The following is a 17,676-nucleotide window of genomic DNA, read 5'->3' as shown; positions in this document are numbered from 1 at the left end:
TCCCCCCCGCCAACCCTCAAGTTCCGTACTGAGTGAAGGAGGGTCACCTCACGGTGAAAGGTGACTCAGGTTTTATCGCCGTGTGATTTTTAGGTCACTGGCTGCAGTTAGGCTCTGTATGTGTATTTACTGTTTCTCTGGTTTCTTTAAATAATCTCTAATATTTATCTCTAGATGTTCCGGTTCACTGGGGTCACATAGTTGCGTGGAAACATGCCCGTCTGTCCGTGGCAGGCTCCCTTCCACCAGTTGGGGTCAGAATTGTCAAGGACTTGGATAAAGTCTCCACGGCGGAAGCCCAGCTCTCCTTCCTCCTGGGGATCAAAATCAAACAGGGCCTGAACGTATGTTGGTTGCTGAAAGGGGAAAGAAAAAGACACACAAAGTGAGAATCATCCACAACACTCGAGACACCTGCTTCCTCAGGCAAGAGCTTAACTTACACCGGCGTTTAACAATAAACATTTGGGCTGTTTCATTTCCCTGCAAGCCAGCTTCCAACATCTGTAACAAGATGCTTGAATAGGAAAGCATAGTCAATAGAAGACTTTAGAAGAACCTTAAGTTTCTGTGAAAGAGATGAAACAAAGATAGCAGAGGACTCGGATGTTTTCCTAGGATTTTTCAGTCTTCACAAGCTACTGTAATTCTGTACTCTATTGCAATACATTGGTCTTTTTGCTTATTCATCCTGTTTTCACCGAGAGCATGAACACTGTGTATCACAGTGTTAGGTAGATTAGTAAAGTTCCCCCTAAAATCTGGATGTTGGCATTTTACACATTTTCCTTAAAACTCTCCAGTATCAACTTCGCACTTGTCATTTTCAGCCAGCTGTTTTCTCATCCTCTGTTTATCACTGACCCAACAGCGCAGAGCCAGGTGTTAATTCAGACAAACTGGCAAAGGGTGACCGTGGGACCCGGAGAGCAGTACGAGCTCCACACCCCTTGTCTTCGAGCTAGAACTACAGTGCTGCACACAGAGGCAAAAGGATTTATCCAAAATTGACAAAAGATCCAGTTACATGCAACATAACATTTTGATTGCCCTGATAAAAAACCAAAGAGCTAGATATACTCAAGCTGCTCTGCTGGCACTTAGCAGTAGGTTTTGGTTTCTCTTAACACTGGCTAGATCCAAACCAGCAGGCTAGAGATGTTCCATATGCTACTACCTGTAAGCATCTCTTCAGGAAACCCAGTAGCAAAGCTTCACTGGCTCCAGAGCGGTACGGTTCTGGCTATGAACCAGTACAAGTAGAACTTTCTTACTATGTCCTAAACCAGGAGTAAACCCATTTTTAAATTACAGGAATCAGATGACCATCCTGCAACAGTATCCATAAACATTAAGACAAACCAAGTGTTCAAGCAGCAACAATAACACTTTGCCAGAACTGAAGGGGAGACAAGAGTTAGCAGGTAGGCTTTGCACAAACATCCAGCTTACTTCCCAGTACAATTCTGGATGCAGGATCTAAAGATATGCTTCCACAGAAAAACAAAAACATCAGGCAGCTTCCCTCCATCTCTACTCATTTACTCTAAGATGCAATTGCACTTCAGACAGTGGTTTCAAATAGGCTGAAAAACACTCTGTGAGGACACTTCTCTTACCTGTGGCACCTGTTCAATGTCTCGGAGAAATATTTGCTGGTTCCTGGAGACAGATGTGGATCTGTGATAATCTACCAGCTCGTTCAAAGAATTGAACTTCACCACCCAGAGGAAATACTTGCCAGCCCCATCTCTAAGCACCTTGAAGTGCTGCACGTCATTTCCAAACCTGGGAGTAAGGAGTGAAGAACACAAGAAAAGCGCATTATTAGTCACTGAATACTCTTCATCTGCAATTGTCAGCACAGAGTTTGGAACAAAAAGATCCTTCTGTGAAAACCATAAATGACACTGATAATACAGATACCAACTGGATGCTGTAAAAAAGATGTCTGAAAACCACTTGTTAATTATATTTTACAGAAATCAGAGGGAAAGAATCCAAATACTGAATTTATTTTGAAAAGTCATGCAAGCTTCATATATGCTTTTCGTATCACAGGACTTCAGTTTAAAACCAGCTTTTCAAACCACTCTGAATTTGCAGAAGTTTGAAGTCTTTTGGTCAAAGATTTCTGGTGTCACACCACTCTTGCTCCTGGACTACATATAATATTTCAACTTTTTCTTTTACACCACATTGCCACATAGCTGGCATCCAGTAAATGTACTTTTTGATATATGTATGCAGTCACCCGAGTTGCTGAAGACAGCGCACAGAATACCTCGGACATGTACCATGGATTTTGCAGTACTAGTGCAAGGTCTCATTAAAGTAGCTACACCATGGTACCTTCCACTCCACATTCCCAAATGCAAGATTTTGGAGTCAAACAGTACTAGCGCTTCTGTTTAGCTCTTACACACAGCAATTTCACAACTGACTCAGACAGTTTAGGTTTGTGCTACTTTGGCTAAGTCCTGTGCTTCTTACCGCCTCAGTCCCTCCCTCATACAGCACCACTGGGGGTGTGTGGTACTGTAATACATAAGCAACAGTCCCATTATAGGTAAATTGCTGAGAAAACACTGCCAAAGGGAGGGTAGGACTGTCTCTTTCAGCAGCCAGTCTGGACTTATGCAAAAGCCTGTCTTGCAAAACAAAAGGATCAATCTCGTCCTTTAAAACAAACAAACAACAACAACAAAAAAAAAAAACCAAACCCCCACAAAACCCCAAAATGCTCAAAAGGTGACACTGCACATGCAATGCGGCAACTTAAATTCTGTGTTAACAACTTTTTCTGATAAATAATGGCATTCAGTTGAACCTACTTTTCCAACAATTTTATTCTGAACAAAGGGGAACTCCGTAGAGGTCCATTGAGATTTTCCAGACAAATGGCACATCAGTATTTTTCCTTCAGTCTAAACCACTGCAAACAGGAGACAACTGTTCCCCACTTGGCATGCACAGCTTCTATACATTGGCTGAAAAAGTCGACACTATGTTGGCTACAAAGTTAACATGGAACAACTCATGGGTACTGCCTCTGCTCTCCTTTCCTCAACCCAAGAGCTTCTCACCTTTTCAAATCCCGCAAATCACTGTTTAGGAAAAAGACTTTTTCTAAATTGAAGAAACGGGGGGTGGGAAATCAACTGAGAAGTTACCACCAGGTGGCAACACTAAGCTAACAGGCAGGCAGAGCTATCCTATCATAACTTTATGTTTCTTAAAGGAATGCACTTTCTGGAATGAAGCTTCCATTCATATCTAGTATTCCAGCTCAGATGATTGTATCCAAGACAGAAATATAAACATCTCTTAAAATCACTGGCTTTAATCCAGTTTGTTGGCATAACTCAGTGCTGCTGTTGGTTACAGACCAACGATGACCAGAAAAAAAAATGTCGTGCTGAGACAGATCACTGACAGCCAGAAAATAGAGCAAACTGGAATCGTGCATGAATAATCAAAAATTAGTGTCAGGATTGTAAAAAAAAAATCTTGTTAATTGCTGGTAGGAAAGGGGAAGATTACAGAAACAAAAAGAAAAAAGCAAAAATCAACTGCTGAAGACAGAATCCCTCCCACCCGCCCACCCACGTTAAATTGCATCACATACCCTTTCAAATTTCTAATACTTTTATTTTCCAGTGACTTCAGATGGGCAAGATAGGTAGCATGGTATTTGTGGGCCATGGCTAACTAGCAGGAGCTCCTGCTGGTTAACAGCCAGTACTGCTAGTAAGGTTATTCAAGAATGAGAACTGCTCACTTCACTGTTATTAAAGTGAGTTTTGCTACCAACATGGAATGGAATTGTGAGAGATGGAGGAGACCTCTCTTTTCACAGCTCCATGTCCCACTGCAAGACAACATGAATATCCATCCCCAAGGTACGTGCCAAGCAGACATGAAAAACATATTTGGAAGTGTACTACACAAAGAGAAAAGATAGAGTAATAATTTGTACTGCAGAAGAGGAACGGAGGAGAATGGGTGAGAACACGTACACACTGGGGACTTTGTGGTTGTAAGGAAGAGGAATGGGATCCACAAACAAACCAACAGATAGTGCCCGAGACTACACGAGCCAGACAGCAACACGGCACCAGGTCAGCCCTGTAGGCTCATTACAAACCAGAGCATATATATTTGTTCTATTAAAGAGGGAATAAATAAGTATCACTGGAAGAACAGGAATGCTATAGGGCATCTGGAAGATTATTCCTGCTCCTCAGCATTGAGTCCAAATGAGCAGTAGATGGGCAGATTACCACACGATTGCTTCTGGGCATTACTTACTTGACTGAGAGGGAGAAATCCCCAGGAGCACTCTCACTCTCCCTGATGAGGAAGGCACCATCGTGTCTCTGTTTACCTAACATCTCTTCAGCCTTCGCTCGGGGAATCTTTCCAAAAAACCACCTGTGGAGTGAGGAAAAGAAAACAACAGGGAAAGTTAAGAATTTTAATCCCTTCATGGAAGAGCCAGACTTAGTTGCACAGAGATGAAATGATTCTGAACAAATAACTACACTACACCTCACTGCTACTCCAATACAGGCTACTGAACCATGCAGCTTTCACAATGTTTCATCCTGCTAATGAAGCAACTGTGACTTGATAAACAGGTGCTTGCAATATCCCTGTTTCACCCAATTTAGCAAAGCAGAGATGTGGTAAGAGTGAAACCCTCAAATTACAGGATTTATTTTCAGAGGTGGAAAAAAAAATCTGCTCAAAATTAATGCATCATTCACATTGTTTTACACCCCACTGTATCTGCAGTTTAGCATATAAAACATCACAACAAGAAGCTAATGTACACAATTGCTTCACAACAAAGTCCTGCTTTGTGAGACTAAGATGACTACTCTGGGAACTGGCTACAACCTTGGCAAAATTAAAATGTCTACTGCAGTCTGCACTGGAATCTTAGTTATCAGGCCTCATAACCTAAAGTCAAACAGATTAAATGCCTACTCAAGCAAGAAACTCAGGTCCCTTCCTCTATCACTAAGGAATAAAGTCTCATATCTCTACATGCAAAATTTTAATTGTCCAAACTTTAGGATGCCATTGACTCAGAGACAACAAAGAGGTCCTGCACTGGTGGCTGGTCACTACTGAACTTCCCTATGATACAGTAGCATTCATTTCATTATTAGTACCCAAAGATAATCAGTGGGGAATAATTACACAGTCTCCTTTATTACTTATGCCTCCTAAGGAGAAGTCATCCATGTGTCAGTCAAGATTTGCAGAGCAGATAATATAGAAAAATTGAGTTATTATGGATTAAGCACATGTTAAGAAACATCACTATTTTAGCAGGTAGGAATCTTTAAAAAAAATGTAGTACTTGCAAAATGCAAGGGAGACACTGGGAGTTTGCTCACAGGTTTCTCTTCTGAAACATTACAGCTGTAGAAAGAAGATCTTGTCTATGGATTGACCATAGATGGATTGACCCATCCTGCGTAAACGGAAAGTGCATTTCGTGTCAAAACCCATTTCTAGTCTCTTTTAGATCAGGTGGTAAGACAGGACTACTTCAGCAGCTGGTTGTTCCTGCAGCCCAGAGTCCAATCTTTCTGACCCCTACCAGAGCACTGTGGTCAAAGACAGGTATCATGTGTCAGAAAGCTAAGGCAGGTGCCAGGAGTTGAGTTACATGCAGACCAAGCGAGATGAAGTTCCCTCAAGGTCTCTGTGCTTCATTGCAGAGGAGCGCTGAGCTGGGCATGCAATTTGGTTCTAGGAAAGATGCTGATAGTACTTGTTTCAGTAGCCCATTTTCTTGTTTTCTCCTACAGTCAGGACAATCCAGCAGCTTTCACATAAACAGTCACATGAAATAGCTGCACCATCAAACCACACCTGAAAATCTTGACAGCTACACAGAACTCAAAGCCACAGGCTGACTACCTCCATGACACCAAGGGTGAATCCACCTCAGGCAACCAGATCATCAGTACTGACCAATAGCCCCTGGTCACGGGATTCTCACCCACATTTACATTTGCATTTCCAGACTAATCCAAGATTAAAGACAAACAAGGGCTGGGTGGTAGGTCACATGGCGTGGGAAAAGCAGAACCATCTTCACAACCAAAAAGTACAGCTTTCAGTTCCGAGTAACAGATCACACAGGACAGAAGCACTTACCACAGCCTATAACCACGGAGATGATTGACCTTAGAGGAAAGCATTTAGTAACAAGAGCTCCACTCACAAAGTTCACTGTCTACAGTGAAGGTTTTGGTGCAGAAAAGACAGAAGTTGCAGAACCCTTCCTGAAACAGTCATTCTTAAGAGAAGTTGAAGCTTTCATGAAATCACAAAGTCACCAGATCTCCCTCTCTGAGAAGCAGCTATCTCTAGGGGAGCAGGAGGACCCGATTACTTGATTACCAGACTTTCCAGCTCCTGGCAGCCCTCAATCCTCTCACTGGTTCTTCGGTATCTGCTCGTCATGGGAGGCTACACAAAACCACATCCCTATATTATATCAATGGTGCGTCTGCAGATGCATTTCTACTATATGCAACAGAGTCAATAAAACAACTCCAGGACATCCCCCTTGTAAAAGGATTATTCACTCCATTTAGCTACGCAACTCCATTATGAAAAGCATTTTGGCACTGAAAATTATACATCTTGTTTACAAACTCAGTTTCCATGATCACCTAGACATGTTTTACTTGCTTGCAAGTCTTGTTGTGTACTTTTTATCCCCTGGAATGGAAAGGAAAAGCTTTCTCCCACAATCATCCTATTTCCAGTGATAAAGAACTTCATGGCATTTAGTATTTTCCTCCTGATTTAGCATCTGCACTGCTTCTTGGCACCTGAGGTGGTGGCAGAGACAGCAGAGGGAGCACCTACCTGTCTCTCGCTGTACTCTGCTGCCTTCAGAAATCACTAAGAGAAACCATTATGTGAAACTCTTTCAGAATTCAAAGGTAATATTTAGTTTCCTGGGCTTTTGGCCCAATTGTCAGAAAGGTAAGGAAGTAATGAATTTTGCCTCTGCCAAATGTTACACAAAGCAAGCTTTATATTATGATTTTAGGTATCATGCCATACTTCTTGTTTACAAAGCGTTTGAATTATGTTTTATTCTTAAATAATTCTCATTTACTTGCATGTGACTTGGAAATGAAAGCCTCATCTAAAAAAAAAAAAAAACCTCACCCATCTCTAAAATAGAAGGAAAGCCTGAAAGAGCTACAACAGATGAAAGAAACAAAAGTTATTCTGAAGGACTAGTGTCTACTTAAGTACACACTTGTAAAGCATCAGAAGTGTTGTGCACATATGAATCTTTGCTACAGAATGATGGAAAAAAATTAACAATCACAGCATATGCAAGAGAATTAGGTCAAATAAATGGACCACAACATTCCCAGAGCTTCCCTGCTGAAGGGCTAAGCTTGATAACACTTGTCTCTAACTAGCTTTGTATTGTAGGTGAACCTCATCCAGTCAGCACTGCAAAACCAAATCCAGGCATTACTGCTGATGCTGCACAGCTAGAGGAAAATGCACTGATCGGTACAACACAAAGTTCACATCGTGTTCAGACTCATTTCAATAGTCAGTTTGGCAATTCTTTTGGCTTTACTTCACATGACCATTTAGCTTGGCTGATTTCCTCCACACAAGTTACAATACTGCAAAGCACGACTTCAGCAATATCTTCAAGAAAAGCTGATTACGAACACAAACACTTGAGATACACACACTGTGAGTCTGATCCAGGCTGTTTCACAAAGGGCAAATTCTTCCCCTGCCTCCTTAAAGAGCAAAAGGTAGTCCTGCCACTGAACTGCACTGCTGTGCCTTCACAGGAAGCCTCCCTTGCCCAGAGTTTCCTGCAGCTCTTCTCTGAGTATCATGCTTATAATTGATGTGGCAATTCGGATTAACCCTTCAGAACCCAGGTGACTCAGCTGGTGGCCGAGAGGCACATTTTCCTTTCAGCTTCATTTGCTAGTAGTTACAAAGCAAACTGGCAGATTTGCAAAATACAAGCAAGAAAACCCACTGAATTTTAGACTAGCTATGGGGCTGTAGGATTTAAGTCTCAGATCCTAAGACAGGACTTAAAGCTGTTTTCAGTTGCTTTCTTTCCAAATCCTCTTGAAAAGCTCTTGTGTCACCTTCCACAACATGGTTTGATACTAGTGTGAGAAAGAGAATGTTCCTTTTCTCAAACCTGGTCAGCTGCTTGCAATTCGCTTTTTGTATGACCTGCTGGACAACTTAGAGAGCTCTGTATTACAGCTAACATTACACTATAAAAACTTTTGCATAATTTCCCAGGGTTGTCAATGCACTAGTTAAGACTCCCAGCATTGCTGGCACATGGACCTAACTCCATCCAGCTGTCATCAGCAGTTTAAACATCTTCAGAAAAGGTCAAATTAACTATGCTTAAAAAACACTCCCGAATTCACCCACTTGCAGGCTGAGATACTGTTCATTCCCCTTTGATATCAAAAAGTAAAAAACTGACAGTTCTATCTGCCTAAAACAAAATACCATGGATGATTAGAAAACAAACTGATCATCATCATAGGAAACATCACTGCAGTATAACTCAAATGCCTGCAAAACTGTTAAGAGAAGATGTATGATAATTCAAATCAATGAGAGAGAAATTGCAATGTACATTTGTGATCCCCAGTGGACTAGAATGATCAGGGTAAACTAGACATGTCACTGCAGCAGACAAGGCTTTAAACAACTTTGGAATTTTCTTGTGCATCCTTGCTTCACTTCCCACTTGGCTGCACTAAAGCAGCATATCTCCTCTCCTTCTTGGGACGTAATCCCTGAAAAGCTTCCTTCTGCTACTTCAAAAGAGCCCTTAGAAAAATAATTCTTGATTGGATTTAACTGCAGTATCTTCATTATATAATTCCAGCCAACAATTCACAAATCAATCATCAGTTTTTGTGGGCAACTGAACCCCTACAGTTCCTTGTAAAAACCCTGATTACAGGTTTTGCTGCTCCTCCCTAAACCTTTTCTCCCCTTTGAATCTGTTACCTAGAGCTTGCTGTTTTCTTGTTCAGATGTTGAAGGATCTCAAAGGTTGGCAGAAATGGAGTTTAGTAGAAGACAGCAGAAATACATGAACTGACACAAAAAACATACCCAATCATGAAATGCTACTATTTTCATATGCCAGATTCTTTGTATCTAAGAGGAAATCACAGAATCACAGAATCGTAAGGGTTGGAAGGGACCTCAGGAGATCATCTAGTCCAACCCCCAAATGTTCAAAGTAGTTACTCAAATCCAGTTCTCTGGAGCTGCAAGTCAATGCAACTATACTTGCATAACAGTACACACTTGTTTGGGGTTGGCCTCTTTTGTGAAGATGGTGTTGGACCAGATGAACATTAGAGGTCCTGTCTGACCTAAATTATTCAATGATTCTATACTCAAGATGTGACATAGACATACTAAGAGTGCAGCTCCAAATATCCTTAAATATCTTTTTGGTGAACTCTGAATGCCACAATTTTTACTTTTATGTGCTACACTAGGTAAATTAGAGAATCATCATAGGAACATGATCACTCTTTTTCCTGGGGCAGTGGTGGTGACAACTCTCTGCTAACTAGTTTTCTGCTGGTTTATGCCTGCTGCGTCCAAGGTCAGTCTGTCTGACCCTACAGCAAAACACCAGAGCAACCACCAGAAAAGCTTCCAAAAATACCCTCCTATATAGTTAGCTGTGAAATGAGTTACTGTAAACACTACAGCCAGAGATACAACTCAATAGCCATCCTTTATCTATCCATACATTTTGGTAGATCTGGTAAGGTACGCTTTGCAAAGTATTCAGCAGAAAACCTTCCTTGTGTTTGAGAGGGCATGCAGAAGATTGATCAGGGGAGCCCATCACCAAAGCCCTACTTACGGATGTGGTTTCATTTCTATGTAGTTCTTGGGAATGAAGCCATCTTTTCCATTGAGTTCTGCCTTGTACCAATTCTGATCACATTCTTCATTCAAAACCTGAAGGAAGCAAACAAAAAATAAGCTTATTTCAAGATACAGTAAAATGATGGAGGTACTAGCTTATTCTTCCCTTCCCATTCTTGTTTCAAAGACAGACTGTTTTTGTAAGATGAACCTATAAAAATGGTGCTAGTCATGCTGCTCCACTGCACCTCATGAGTGTTCTGAACTGTGGTGAGCAAAAAGCTGGACAAGCAGTTTAAAATAGCCAAAGTATTTTAGTGCCAAACCCTCATAATTTAGTAAGAAAGTCACTGTAAGTGCACAGGTACTTTTAACAACATAACTAGACCAAGATCTGTGCCAAAGATTAAGTTGGCTGTCATCACCAAGAAATTCTGTCCAAAACCTGCAAGCCAAGAAATCCTGATTCTTTATCACTTCTAATGATCACTTTTTCCTGAATTCAGCTGACAAACCTGATGCTTTCAGCATAAACACAATTTCATCCAGCTTTTCTGCATTTGCACTGGTTGCACACTGGATAAGTTAAAGATTCTAGGTCACATCTATATTATGGAGAAATTTATAAAAAAACTTCCCTCATGACAACAATAGCACAGGCCCAGCCACAAATACAACTGGCAGCTTCAGTGGTTTTGCCAATACAAGTTAAAATCATGTTAATATGGACAGCAGAAACAGCGACTTGCCTGTTGACCATTTTTTATGTTAATAAAGTTAAACACATACAAACAGCAAACATAGATGAACAAAGTTTCTTTTTTTATTTATTTAAAAATTACTTTTCTTAATATAACTTTATTCTAAAATTAATGAAGATCAGGAGCCACATGAATACGTAGCTTAAAAAAGGACAAACTGATAGTTCAAAGCATACTTGCTCTAAAAACTTTGGTGCTTTATTTTTCACTGAATTTCTGTCAACTGGTACAGTGCAATAGGCAAGCCTGATGTGCTGACTGAAAGTAGTCTCTCAAATAAAGTAGTATTACGTTCCGTAAATAAAACCATGCTATAGTTTGAAACTACCTTTCCTCAAAAAGATTTTGGTTGGTGTTGCAAGTAAACATCACACAGAACCTGGCCCCCTTTTAAAATTAAGCATCAAAACACTTTTTCCTGAGCACTTTCATTCTTTCTCAGCTTTCTGAGGTTCTTTAACTTTGCGACAATGGCCAATAAAAAGCTGGGTCTGAGGTTTTTTTTTTAAAAAGGGATAGACATATACTTAAAGCCTAAAGTCACCAAAGTATCACATGATTAGCATTGCCTGAATGTGGAAAGAAGAGGAAATGCAAAGTGAAAGACAATATGAACACAGATCCAGAGATCACATACTACGTACACACGCAGTTATGAAGATATCCACCAAAACCCCAAAATCTTCATAAGCAATTATTGCCATTTTCAACTTTTTTTTTTTTTTTTTTGTTATCTCACTACGTTTCTTTTCTGGAAGAGTGATGAAAGGAAATAAAAAAAAAGGAAAAGCAGAGAGGAATTTGCAAGTGCAGACCTTACAATTCTTACAGCTGATAGGAGTGCTTCAGAAAATTAAACTCTAAAGATCAATGTTTGCTGCCTTTCAAAAACACGTGACCTATCAACACCCTAATCTGCCTCATTGTGGACTGCTGCACATAAAAGAGAAAAACCTCAACACCTACTAAAGTGAAGTCCAGTAAAGCAAAAAGAGAACAGAATCTGACTCTCCTCAGTGAATTACAGTGGGTAGTAGTTACCTGCCTGTTCCTTAACTCCCAACCCAAGAGGCTGACAGTAGGATGTACATGCCCCAGGTGCCAGCACTTCCACTGGGGAACTAGCACAGCAGCAGGGCCACATCTACAGAACTTCAAGTAAGCAAAGACAGGCACCTTTACAGCCCATTTCAGGATATTTTCAGTTGAAGAGACTTTAATACTTAAAAGATCCTGAGTACTTTTATATGGATAAAAATATTCAAGCTATCTTTTGTGCAGTTACTACTTGTGGGCTTCCATTTATTTATTTATAAGCATTGTTTCAGCATGCATGACAGTTCAGTCATTTAGCAAGGATAATCTGACCGCAGGTCATGAGCAGTTCCAAGAGTGGCTCTGTTACAGGCTCTGAGGTAAAAGCTTGCACATGGAGAGTTGACGCAGATCAGCTGATGTCTGCTGAATTGCCTTTAAGCAAGAAAACCGTACACATCTCTCACAACCACTGTACTGGCTGCGAGACAGCGTTCTGTGCAGAAACTGATTCAACCCCAGGATATGAAATATAGGTAGATGACACCAGCAGGCAGCTCTGGGATACTGAGCATGGAAGATGGAGATTAAAAATAGGTATGTAAAAAAGTGAATTGCATAGAGACTAGGGAGACAGAGGGCACAGGTTGAAGCCCAGATCTACAACTCATGCAAAGATTTTGGCACATAGCTTGAACGACCAGGAAGTTTGGTTGTTAAAACCTCAGCTGCCATCACTAGAGTCATTTACAATACAATAGAACACAAACATAACACATTGTGATGTGATTTCTAATAAGCCATATCTTATGCAGTAGTGTGCATTCCTTTATCGAAGATAGCACAGATCAAACCTTTGATAAGACTGTGTACTACAAACTCATTTTATTACCATCAGAGAGCAGTTAAGGGATATGGCAGTCTGTTCTTTTTCCAAGAACAAAAAAAAATGGGTAAATTGTAGGTATTAAAAATTATCAGAAATTCTAATTCCCAAATGTAAATTATTTTAATGAGTTTTATCTTGCTCTGAAGATATGCTAATAGATTTGGAGTAGCCAAATCACACTGGGCTTGGGGTAGTCATTAATGCTTGGCCTGAAGCCAAATGCCAGTGAGGGAGCATTGCAGAGGCATGCATTAAGCTTTGTGACCGGGGAAAAAAAAAAAAAATAGCTGGATAAAAGGCATAGTAAGGTGAACTGCCTACACATATGCATGTACAACCTGTTCGGGGGACTTCTGCTATAATAATGGATCCTCCACAGCTCCCCCCCTTCAGGGCCTTTCTTTGCTCCAAGGACTTTTTCCTGCTTCACACCCAGACTGACGTATCTTCATAGCCGGTTGTCCTTTCTAGGATCATTTTAACTAGCTGTCACAGCTCCATTCACACCCTGGCAGACAGCCAAACTATCCATGCCCTGTATTATATACCAGAGAGCTTATACACACAGAGTCACCCTGTAAACACCCCTGTTTTCCCCTTTCCGGGTCTTTCAGCATGCACTCTTGCAGAAGCAACAGAATGTACTGTTTTCTTTACAAAGCTCCATGTTCACGTATCATTTCAAGAGGAGTCACCTCCGCAACACAGATATCTACAAAATAATTTTTTCTGACTGTCTCTCAAATAGACATCGCTAGAGTTTGCTCCCAATCATGTTCACGTATCATTTCAAGAGGAGTCACCTCTGCAACACAGATATCTACAAAATAATTTTTTTCTGACTGTCTCTCAAATAGACACCGCTAGAGTTTGCTCCCAATGCTTAGTAAAGCAAAAATTACTTGTACTGAAGTACCTTAAATTCAGAACAACTTTGCAGTTGTGTGCACAAGGCTGGAATTCTGGTGTCTGCTATGAAGTTATGTAGCTATTATTATGGCAGAATAGTCATGTAAAATTTCAACTTTCAAAAAAGCCTTATGCCACTAACAGCCATTAATGAAATACAAAGTAAGTTGGGAACACAGGTAAGAACTCTCTGCACTGGCGTGTCCAACTTCAACATTTACATCTACATTGGTCTCTTTTCTTTTAAATCATGAAGAACTGACTTTAAGTAATTAAACCATTCTGCTGCAAAACATTTTAAGAAAAATGTCCAGTAAATCTGTTTCATAGCTCCAACTGGCCTCCAAGTGATTTCCAGATAATAATTAAGATTAAAATTTATCATCTGGATACTTAAAAACCAGAGCTATGCTGCTATGAAAAATGAAGATTCTTAATTGAACTATGGTAAGATTTTCCCAGAATTACCAAAGCTATAAAATTTAGTCTAAGTACTGCATGTATCACTGGACTTTGCTTTGAAAATTTCCCCAAGTACAAATAAATACAGATAAATTAAGCAACAAAATGAAACTGAGACAGCCTTCAGAGTCTGCAAAAAAATCTAAAAGGTGCAAACTCTTCCTTATCTCAACAACTGTTGAAAACTGCTGCTCTTTATATAGGTCAAACCATAAAGCATTCCTTTGCAGCCAATCCCCTTGTTTGCTATAGATCTAATCAAGTCTATGCCAGAGTGACTCTTCCTTTCACACTGGGGCATCTGTGCCTGAGAGGAGGAAGAAGGAAGGATATTTTTAGCCACTACATTTGAACACATACTGCCATGTGATGTCCTCAGTCTGTAGTCAGCCCTGTTTTACAGCAATAGTGGCTCAACTGCCGCCCGTCAATTTCCTAGTTTGATAATGGATCTCTTATCAACAACAGCCCATCTGTTCCCATGGAAATGGAGAAGAGGCACTGATGAAGAGCTGCACAAGGCCCTTCCCAAATTTCAGCTAGAACAGTTCACACCCAGCAAGCATCCCCAGCCATTTTCAATTCCATACATACTTCCAAGCACGGCTCCTCCACCCTTGTGAATTGTTGCACACCAATCTTGACCCTCTCAAAGCCAAACAACTTTCAGCAACATGCAGGCACTAAACTGCAACGTAACAAGCAGATCTGGCACCTCAACTCTCAAGCTGACTCCCATGTGCGAACATAAAACTAAACAAAAGGCCTCAAATGTACTTATGTGCTTGCAAATTTAGCCAAACTCATCAGAATACTTGGGTTTTGGAGAAACAAAACCCCAAAAACTTATTCAGAGAGGGCTCTGAGCTTTGGCTGAACCTCCTCTTTTCCCTGAATTGTAATGTTTCGGGCTTCTTGCTGTGCTAACCGAAACAGAAGGTAATACTCAAGTACTACTGTTACCACCAATGTGTTTTTTCTCCTTGACAAAGTTGTGCTGATGCTGCCACAGAGAAAACAATGCAGTATATTAAAAACACTCCCAAAGTCTCAGGAATCCAAGGAAAGCACCCATGGCACTCAAACTAGGGCAGGAATTAAAATTCAAAAAGTTAACAATTGATTCAAAGGTAGCAATGCTGCAAATGAATTTTTAAGCCTGGAAATCACTTATCCCAGGGTGGAACGGTGGTTGGAAGGACAGTTCTCCCCCTCAACACAGGTGCTTTTAACACAGCTTTTCATTTCAGAAAAAAATGGCTCCTTTTCTGCTCCAAGAAGAGAGGCACAAACTAGCTACAAAACCAGCAAGCACCCACTGCTTCAAGGAAAGCTACACCCAGATTCAACAGAGAAAGTTCACCACAGTCCATTATATAGCATTTTTCTTCCCCACAAACTTACTGCAAATGGCACCGCAGGATATTCAAATTTACCCCTTCAGGGTTTTGCAGAAGACAGCCCAAGATGTGGCCTGGTAACCTGCATTTCCCTGCCTCATTCTCATGCTGCTCAAAATCCCCCGAACAAATGAATTCTCCTCACTCTGGCTGCCCAGCGCCATCAACAAGGTGGCTGTATGGAGGAAATGGCATCTTAAGGAAACCCCGGGTAATCTGCGTGTCAAAATGTCATTGTAATTCAGGTCAAATTCATGGTCTACTCATCATGACACACAGTACGGTTAATTTTAACTTCAAACGTTCAATGCAAAAAGATACATTAGACGATTAAGGTGCTAGCTCAAAAACACATAACTGCTAAAATATTTTAGGCTTCTCCTTAGATTCAACTCATCATAATCAGACACGGGAAATGCAAAATACCCACATTTTTCAGATCAAAACCTGAAGCACCATGTTTGGACATGCTTTACGACTGTGAATACTTGCTCCCTAGGCAGATATAAAAAGCTGTGAAAACGCTTAACAATCACTGAGCAAGTGTCACTGAGCAAGTGTTACTGGAAACAGCCAGAGAAAGATTGTTTCTTAAACTGCACTCCACTACCAAGTATTATAATACGTAAATAATGCATGCAGATTGTAATATAATGCAATAATGTGTTATGGATACAGTTTTTCATTCTTGCGCTCACCCCAATTCTTATCATCACTATAGAAACATTTCTTCCCCTCTTTATCTTTTTAAAGGCAAAAAAAGAGCACAAAATACAAACTAAAAAAAAAAAAAAAATGCAGAAAGTCTTCCCACCACAACAAATGAGAAGTACAAGGGCCCTTCTTCCCCACTCCTCCAGCGGTGCTTTTGCCAGAAGCCTTATCTGAAGTGACGACTGCTACTTCAACACTGCACACATGCTCACTTTTCACATGGACAGTGTTTAGTGCACCAAGCCAAGGAGCTGAAAGCAAGAATCAAGGAGAGCAAATTTTGAAGCTGTTCAAATCAAAAGGCTAGTGTCTGGGTTACACAGCGCTGTCTTTAGATATACTTTCTTCTTAAAGAAACCAAGTTATTTCCATTCATCTTGAAGGAACCTGGAAACTCATCCAAAGTAAAATACAAGACAAAGTTGAGAGACAACAAACCAAAAATGACAATGAAAGTCACAGGACAAAGCCACTCTAGGATCTAAGCTTCTCTTTCTAAATGGTAAATAATGTTGTGCTCCAAGTCTATTGCACAAATCTACTAATCGCTGGAGGTTCGTTCCATATAAATGTTTATCGGTAAATCCAATATTCCCCTAACCTTCAGAAATGGTTGATGGAGAGCAGTAGCAGGGTAAGATTACAGGAAATGATGTTACTTTTAACTACACGAGATAAAGGTAAGTCGCAATTACAATTCCATGCAATATTTCACCATGCAAAACTCCAGATAGAGAGATACAGTGGTCAAGAAATCCACAGCAGCACTGGCTGGCAAGTACAGTAAAGTATGTTGTAACAAAGCAAAGTCCAAAGAGAGGAATGTAGCTAGGAATTAGCATTCAAGCTTTCACTTCAAAACCACCTTTTTTTTCCCCCCATATGTTACACAAGAGTACTTGAAGCAACTTTAAGTTAGCTGGGGTAAAATCAAGTCTAGCCACAAGGACAGAACTCAGTACAGAGTAACTTACCGTGCCTCTCAGGCCTTGCAAGTCTGTACTACTACTTCCCCTCTGGTAAAAGGCTTCAGTTATGAAGACTTAATTTATTTATTTAAGATAATAGGAGAAAGATAGAGAAGTAAAAAAAGAACAGTCTAGACAACAATCCTCTCTCCCTATGGCTCACCTTTTTTGGTTTATGTGGCACAAAGAGATGGGAGGAAAACACACAGTATTTTAAAGCACATTGTAGTGACCTCCAAAAATGTCTAATGGAGATCCTGGAAGGAGTCAATAAAGCTCAAGAACTTTGCTAACTTCCTAATGAAGTTTCCTTCCGTGTAGGAAGTTTCCACTAGCACAAACTCAGAGGTAAAATGATAACAAATTCACCAGTTCTGCCTATGTTACTTGAGAAGGATAGCGAGATGTCAGCCTCAGCGATTACAGAATTCTCTTCAAATTACTTTTGCCTACTGCTTGTATAAAGGTTAAGCTATAGCTACCACAAATCACGTATTTTCAAGAAATCTCCATTATAGAAAGAATGGCAGCCTGCAGTAAAAATCAGTATTGGTGGTTTTACAACCCAAACAAAAATAGCTTTAGAG

At 40.4% G+C, this 17,676-nt stretch overlaps 1 protein-coding gene across 1 annotated transcript in view; it reads right to left on the bottom strand.

Annotated features, from left to right (window-relative positions):
- Nucleotides 1-6: 6 nt before the first annotated feature.
- The window catches only part of GRB2 (growth factor receptor bound protein 2), a 45,460-nt gene continuing 27,790 nt past the window's right edge, over nucleotides 7-17,676 (bottom strand). Inside the window, exons 2-5 of the mRNA XM_009637838.2 lie at nucleotides 9,947-10,044; nucleotides 4,312-4,434; nucleotides 1,620-1,788; nucleotides 7-356 (exon numbers count right to left, since the gene is read on the bottom strand). Coding sequence (XP_009636133.1) covers nucleotides 171-356; nucleotides 1,620-1,788; nucleotides 4,312-4,434; nucleotides 9,947-10,044 — 576 coding nt within the window. The 3' untranslated portion in view covers nucleotides 7-170. The remainder of the gene's footprint in view (nucleotides 357-1,619; nucleotides 1,789-4,311; nucleotides 4,435-9,946; nucleotides 10,045-17,676) is intronic.

Source organism: Egretta garzetta, unplaced genomic scaffold (assembly GCF_000687185.1).
Source record: "Egretta garzetta isolate BGI_Z169 unplaced genomic scaffold, ASM68718v1 scaffold34, whole genome shotgun sequence".
Taxonomy (NCBI): Eukaryota; Metazoa; Chordata; class Aves; order Pelecaniformes; family Ardeidae; genus Egretta; species Egretta garzetta.
The sequence above is the reverse complement of the archived record's forward strand: the minus strand, read 5'-3'. Positions and strand labels throughout refer to the sequence as shown.